Source organism: Nipponia nippon, unplaced genomic scaffold, assembly GCF_047370975.1.
Source record: "Nipponia nippon isolate SJK-2023a ecotype South Korea unplaced genomic scaffold, ASM4737097v1 scaffold_5, whole genome shotgun sequence".
In the NCBI taxonomy this organism is placed as follows: Eukaryota; Metazoa; Chordata; class Aves; order Pelecaniformes; family Threskiornithidae; genus Nipponia; species Nipponia nippon.
The window spans coordinates 70977124-70985040 of NW_028262369.1; the positions used below are offsets into that span (position 1 = coordinate 70977124).

General features: G+C 43.7%; 1 protein-coding gene across 11 annotated transcripts in view; it reads left to right on the forward strand.

Moving 5' to 3' along the window:
• The window catches only part of PLEKHM3 (pleckstrin homology domain containing M3), a 94439-nt gene extending 87755 nt beyond the window's left edge, over nt 1–6684 (forward strand). For all 11 annotated transcript variants that reach the window (XM_087734618.1, XM_087734626.1, XM_087734622.1 and 8 more), the window contains one exon: nt 127–6684. In XM_087734618.1, coding sequence (XP_087590744.1) covers nt 127–304 — 178 coding nt within the window. In that variant the 3' untranslated portion in view covers nt 305–6684. The remainder of the gene's footprint in view (nt 1–126) is intronic.
• The last annotated feature ends 1233 nt before the right edge of the window (nt 6685–7917 follow it).

Below are 7917 nucleotides of genomic sequence, written 5' to 3' on the forward strand. Positions count from 1 at the left end.
ACGTAGCGCTCTTTGAGCTACCAGAACTGTTTGAAGGAATGTCTACTGCCCACAATCCATGTGAAGCCCATTGCATGCTCTGGTCCTATTTTGTCATTCAATTTTGACGCTAATTTGTGTTTGCAGGTGTGAAAGCTGTGGTGCTGTCTTCCACTCTGAGTGCAAAGTGAAGGCTGTACCATGCCCCAGGTGTGTGCGTAAAGAATTGCAGAAGAAGCAGAAATCCTTCTGGAGGCGACTGAATATGGACGAAAACTTCGAAGAGTCTTGCAACATGTTTGAGTTGTCATATCAGAACACATGAGTTCCTTAAGGCAGTGGCCAGCCTGAAGAGAATCCCTTTCCTAGCTGCCAGCTCAAGCAACTTCTCAGCTTAGCCAGGCAGAAATCTTTTTGCAAAATAATATCTGACCTTCTTCATCTGTGAATAACAGCTGCCAAAGTGGCCATAAAGCCTTCTTGGCTTTGAAGTACCAATGGCTAAACTGCATTTTGCGTTGAAGTCCAGCCGCTAGCTCTCATACAAAATGTGGTTTACTTGAAACGCTTTAGGTCTAGCTAATTAAGCACCCAACTTTTTCTTTTCCATCTCTGGAGAAGACTTTTCTTCAAGGCAGAAAATATTTGCTGCCATGACCACGTTATTTTTTATGTTGTTCATTTAGAATTGATGAATGATCGACTTATTTATGTGTATTATTTATTTATTACTAGCCTTGGCAGAGGTTCTGGTGAGGTGTTTCACAGACTGCTCCTTCTGATGTGGACATGTGGTTCCATTTCCTCATGTTTCCAGAGAGCTATTTTTAAAGCATCAGTGCATTTACATGCCACTTCTCCCTGAGGAAAGCAAAGTATCTCCCATCAAACCTTATTCAGGGTGCTTGCAAACATAAAACGCAGAGTAATTTCTTGAGCTATGTTTATATATTTATAACCACCCCAGTGAACTATTCCATACACAGATAAGCAGGGGACTTGTTGCTCTTTTTGTTCAGGCTGGGTATGTCGGTCAAACTCTGCCACTGAAGTCCATTGAGTTTTACCCTGGTTATTCTTGATCTATGTGAGGCCACGTCCTCTCCTTCAGTAATATGATGTTGGTTCTGACCTCCTGCTAGTCTTGCGTTTTAAGACATTTTAAGTGTCCACATTGGGTTTGTTTTTATTTCGTGAAGTTTATTTTAAATGTTTCTCTAACCTGAACCTGTTAGACTGATAGTCGGGAAAGTGGTCTCACTCATGTTAGTTAGAAAATACCTCCAAAATTGTGAAACACTAGTTTGCTGTGCTCATGTGCAATTTGTGTCCTGCGTTCTTTGCGAGCGCTAAGGGATTTTATACTTCTGTAGTGATTTCCGTGGTGAAGAGCAAAGTTCCTTGCAGTATGGTTCTGCTCCACACACCTGGAACACAGAAGTATTAAACACAGTAAATTACATATATTGTGAAAGGGGAGTACGTGGTGGATTTAGCTGGGGAGATGTGTGTCATCACTGGCAGTATGTTTAATTCATTGCGGCTTCACCTCCAGTGAGCACTTAGAGATCCTCCTCTCTCCAATCCACATTCTTAACTCTTTCTCCAGACCCTGCAGTAATTGTGTATTACGTACATATGAAAGCATTCACATATATATACACGTACATCTATATACAGAAAGCAAATATGGTTTCAGGAGAAAAAAGCCAGTCGCATGCATGTGTGTTTTTCCCCTCTTCTCGCATAGGTTTGTGAAAATGCAGGACGCTGGTCTTTGCTTCCTATATAATCTGCAGGCTGTTGTATGCAAGGCAGAAAGCAGTCTTGATCATTGAAGCACTAATTGTGGAAATACTTTAAATAAAAGAACAGGGTACATCATGCTTACATTAAAAGGTAGAATGCTACAATGAATTGCCTTGTACTGGAGCATAAGTGGTTACCTTTTCCAACCTCCATTCGAAGAAAGTAGCTGAATCTGAGCTTTCTCAAATTTGAGTGCAACTACTATATATATAGAAGCATGTTTATATCTGTATGCATTAGACAACCAGTGCCTTTCTTTTCCAGAAGTCCTTCTCGCAGTGGGATTCTTTGGAAGGAAGTGAGGGTTTTCCCATGTTCTTGGCAAAGTAGTATAGGGATTCCTGTATTTAATAGACCTGGTGAATCATGCACCTTTGTCACTAAAATTAATACTTCCCTTACACAGGGATGTCTCTGTCTCAGCTCACTGTTCCTCATGTGAAATGAGTTTCTTTCGGCTATCATCCTTGAAGATACGTTCCTTGCAAGTCCATTCCCACGTGAAGAATTCCCTGCACGTTCACAAATGCAAACACTGGGGAAGTATTGTGGAATTAGTCATGCAAACAGGAACTGCAGTGGTACTGGCTGAATAAACAGTACGCTCCCATGTTTTTCAGCATGCGTCACTACAACTAGGCCTGTGGCAAAGCCAGTAGCTCTGAAACTGTCAGAATCTGGCAGGGACTATTTTGAATTAGCTATAGGCATAATGGCAGGTCATTAAAGAAAAAAAGGTGGTGTTTTTCCTATCATCATGCTCTAGTATTTAAGATACCTTACAGCACTGGTTCATGTCCAGCTCAGTTTAGAGAAGGCTGCTTGTGTGCACTGTCAAAAACCTTGTGGAGTCAAGGACTCAAGGTTCAGACATTGCAAACTATTAGTTACTTTGACAGATGCCTGGATCTCCAAAGTACCAGTTGTGTGGGTGGTTAGATATTCTGGTTGAATTCTGGAATAACAACATAGACAGCACTGGAGTTGCTCTGGGTTTGTATAGGTATTACAGAACAGTTTCTTCGCTAATTGAGATTTACAGAAAAAAAGAATATGATGTCAACGAAACTGCGGGAGTTAGTCATGAGTCCGGAACCACTGCCATTACTAGCGGCAAAGAGCAAAAGCGTGTTGTTACGATATGCTGGCAGCACCCAAAGCTTTATGTAAAAGGATACTGTATAATACAGATCAGATTCATTTCTTTAAAATCCAATGTTGTTGTAAACAAGCCAGTTTCTAAAATGGATACACGTTCACTTGTACCTTGGAAAAGTAATATAGCATCTCATGGTAGCTATAGGAACAGACTGTAATGTGGAAGATGCTTTCCTCTCAGGGATGCCTAGCTCCTATCAAAAAAAGTTATTCCATATGAACAGGTAAGATAAAGTCTTCTGTCACTGCCTTTCCTAAGCATAATGAAAGGCTTGATCCTGCCCTCAGAAGGTGCTGATGCAGTAGGAACAAGCCCTGTTCGTTTTTCAGGATTGCAAGGCAAAAGAATGAACTGAAACTACTGCTCACGTTACTAACATGAGTCATAAGACCCAACTCGAAAAGGACAGTTTTCCTGCAAGAGCCATCTGCTAGCAGGAGACTCAGCCTGGGGTTTTGTAGGTGGTTTGGGTTTCAGACAACGCTGTACCCTTGCGTGGTTGTCTCTGCTGTACTATCAGTGCTGCATGCTGGTCCCCAGTGCTACTCGTCCCATAGCCTGCATGTGGCTCTGCGCTGCAGACTTCTGGGTGGGCATCAGCTGGAAAAGCACCCGGGGTCTTTCCAGATTGCACAACTCTTCCCACACACACGCACAGGTGAAATTACGTATTGGTACTTCTAGTCTCATCCTACCCACGCATGAAATAAATTTGAACAATAGCATTTCATTGTGAATCAAGAATAAAATGTGGTGTTTGTCTCCTTCACAGAGAAGGTGCTTTCATAGCTGACGGAGGAGGAATTGATCTGTACATCCAGTTACTGCTTTTCCTTGTACAGAACTTGTAATCAGTGTAGAAATAGGGTGCTTCACTGCAATGGACTATAGCCTGACCCTCTACAACTACTTAGAAACTTCTCATCTCAGTTTAGTTAGTCTGAGATTATTTTAATCTAGGACACTGTAGAGATCCTTATTCAAGTCTCTTTTCCTCTTTACCCTGACCCTCCAGCTTTCCTTTAATGGGGAGAAGGACCTACCTAGGGGATGCAAACAGCAGCTTTATTTTATATTATCAACCTATAAAAAGAGAAATTTGGATCTCTTATGTAGAAATCTTTCTATTGCTTTTCTCTGTCTGTCTTAGGTGATGAAAAATGATGGCTTTGTGATGTGACACAATATCCTGGCTGGCACATACCAAAATGAGCTCATTGCTGGGATGACAGGAATTGGCAGTTGTGAGGGTTTCCTAGATAAGTGAGAGAAGGTACATTTTGGTGAGGAACTTGAGTTTTTCACAATACTCCACAAGTTCTGATGGCACTGTTAGGAGTGAATCATCAGGGTACCTCTAGAGCTTCTCTTGTCAAGGCTTTTCTTAATATCAGGATACTGTGTGTATTATAATGGATTGATGATAATGTCCTGAAAGACTTAGAAAAAAAAGCAGAGGATGTCTGTTTACAATGAAATGGGGAAGCTGCACAGTTGTATTTTGCTTTTTCCCTGTGGCAACAGAAGCCACCGAGAATTTCCCGGGCTTCCCAAGGTCATGGCCTGGATTGCAGCCAACTGTTGATCTGTGTAGAAGAAATGTAATCAAATAATCATCAGAATCTTCTCTCTTTTTTTCTGCTGCTCAGCTGCAAGCCAGTCCCCTCTCTCTCTTTCACTGTCTCTGTCCCCGTCTTCGCTCACAGTGCTGAGCCTACAGCTAGGCTTTGAGCTTCATAGCTCATTGTGTTGCTTTTGAACCAGTCGAGTCTGATCATTCTCTCCTTCGTAATTTGCCTTCCAGTTTTCCCTTCCCAGTAGGAGTGCCTTACAGTACTGTATATTAGTATCTACCTTCCTGTTTTGGATTTCCTGATTTAATCTTGTAGGCTTAAACTGAAACTCTCCTGTGGCTGCACGGGCTTTTTTGCAGGGGCAGCTGAGTAAATCAGTTTGCTTGTTTTGCCCTCATTAAGTGAGCTCTACAGGCTGTGTATACCAGCTCTGAAGACACCAAGCTGCATGGAAACCCCTCACTTTTGCTCAATTTGGTGCCTTAAATTTTCAAAAGTGAAGAATTTTGTCAGGAATGCTCTGCCATGCTGCAGCGTGTTTGGCATTGGAGCTCACAACCCTTGCTCATGGAAGTTTCCATCTTGCTAGGAGTGGTGACCATAAAATTTGTTTACTATCTGTGCTTTGAGAGGGAAATATGAGAAAGGATAGCATGGATATGGTATTGGTTTTTATTACCTGTATTTTGGAGACTAGCTGGGCTTCTCTTCAGCCAGAAATGTGGTTGTGCTTATGTGAGACCGTTAGGAGCTGTGCATATATAATAATGGCAAGCACTGGGCATTAAAACAGGATCAGGTCATGTGCAATTTTGCTCCTCCTGGAACCACTGGCCAATCCACGCCATGTGGCAAGGGACTCCCGTACGGCTCTCCCTACCTGCAAGGCACAGCCGGGTCCCGTGCTGTGGGAGCGAAGGCTTTTCCTCAAATCTTAATTTTAATGCAGCCTGGTTCCCTGAAGGCTAACCCAGTGAGGGTTTAGTCAGCATTACCTTAGAGAGAGGGTTAACCTGCTTAAATTTTAGCATTATTTGCTAAAGTATGTGGCTAGCTCTTCCAGCATGTGTTAGCCCTGGGTACACGTCCATACTGAGTGTGATCTTTTAAGTCCATGTTTGACACCAGTAGCAGGAATCCCGTTAGACAGTGGCAGTGCTGTCGCTGCATTTTAGCAGTGTAGCAAGGAGACAGCCCAGATGATAATGTGCAAAGTCCGTCTTTACTTGAAAACCCTGGTGTGCACACACTAGCTTGGGTCATATCTTAAAATGCCAGTTTCATCCGAATTCCTTAGGGTGGCCATTAATCCAAATCGCAAAGATGCCACTTGTGGGCAGCATCAGAGAAATCCAGTCCTGGAAAGCTATCAGCTGTCCAGGACCAAAGTGTATTAGACCTCGTCTAAGTGCACAAGTGTCAGTGGCTCAATTATTTATTTATTCCTGTCTAATCAACGCATTCAACCAATGTAAATCCTTGAATACACAGCATTGTTTTGGTGGAAAAAGGATTGGTTTCAGTTTGGCTTATGTGCTTGTCTACAAAGTCGATCTCGCTTAAATTAAAGTGTGTTTTCAGACTGGTTTTTAACGGCATTGATACCTGTGATATCAGGTTAGCTTATACCAGTCCCTTCTATACTTGAGCTAAGCAAAAGTAAGAATTCATGAGGAAAATGTGTGTTTGACAGGTTTTAGGTGATAAAGGCAGCTTCCAAATCAACTTTAGTTCAGTCGAGGCAGTTGGAGGCTGGGGGAAGCCGGGCGTGAGCAGCAGAGCGCAGCGGCTGGTGCTGTCCCTGGCAGCCCGGGCTTTCCTTCGTGCCAGAGCACCAGCTCACCTGCAGCACTTGCAATGGATTTTAGCATCACTGGCAGCGCACCTTGAGATTTTGGAAAACCATTATGTGTGTGTGCTACTCTGTTAACTTATTGGCAACATCATTATGTGTGTTTCATTGTTCTTGTGTTTGTTCAGGGTTTTTTTTTTTTACTTTTGACAAGGATTTTTTAAAATTATCTGCAACTCTTAGGCAATAGTCTTAATTTATTATTGATGTATGATAATGTTATAATTTAAATTCAGTGAGTTGAATTGCTTGTTGACACTTGAGCAGGGTTTGTTTGGGTTCATTTGTGACAGAATCAGAGCACCAGTCCCTCATGTATAAAGGCAACTCTCAATAAACACTAAAAAAAAGTTACTTGTCCTTTTTAATTTGCCTTCTGGTGGGTACTGCATCATGGGTAGGACAAGTTTTGAAAGAGTGCTAGTTTCCTTAAAAACGCTAATCTGCTGGTGAAAGTCTTCCAAATCTAAGCAAATTATGATATTTACTGTTCCTGGGTCTGAGCCAGGACGTCTCTGGAAATAATGACTGCATCAGGCTTTGTAGGTTTGGATTCCCAGTTAAATCTCTTAAGTGTTTTTTGAAAGCCACAAATGCCTGGATTTTTAATGGTGCTGACCCCCAACAGCTCCCAGGGGAGCTTATTGGGAGCTGTTGTTGTCGGGCACCTTTGGATATGGAGCTCCTAGGAGGCACGCGGGAGGCAGAGGGAGGCAGCTCCCCACCGCGTGGCTGTCACGTGGACCTCTGCCAAAAGGGTCCAGGCTGAGGGCCCCGAATCCTAAGTAAGGGAGGTATCTCCCAGCTGGACTGAAGGGACCACTGAAGGGCTGGGAGGGCAGGATTTTGCCCACGTTGCAAGGGTTCTCCAACCGACGGATGTAAAGCAGGCATGATTCCTGCTCTTCTGGGCTGCTTCTTCCAGTGCAGCAGCGGAGGAGCTTCTGCAGCTCCCTGGAGCTGTGGATTTGGTGACTGTAAGGATTGCAGCGCTGAGCTGTGGTGGACCTCGTGGGCCTAAACCCCCTGCCTGAGGGTCCCCAGAGAAATCCATGCCTAGCCCCACGTTCTCGTGGCCTTCAAAGAGAAGGATATCTCCTCTCCCTCACTGCCCTCCTGCCCCTCCTCAGAAAGACCAGAAGTCCACCAGGAATGTCAATCCTCTCTCCTGCAGGAACCTTTGGACTTCATCCCTGTGATGAAATCGGCTACAAGCAAGGAGTTAATGTTTGACTGGGACCATACAAGCTGCACAAGAAAACCATGTGCAAGACCTTCTCTTCCTCCTTATTTGCTTTACAAGGTGAGCAAATTCCATTATGACGTCTCCTTCCCCTTTCACTGCTGCCTCCCCTCACTTCATCCTGTAAGCGATGGTGGGAAGAAGCATGAACACAGAGCAGAGACCATGGGGTCTAGGGAGCCCTGAGAGGAACACTTTGCTTGTTTTTTTTTCTGGCCTCCTGTGGCTCTATTTACCCAGCTGCTTCTCTCCTCCTTGCCCCTTCCCAGCCTCTCTGTTGTGCTCTGTTACAGTGTATGAA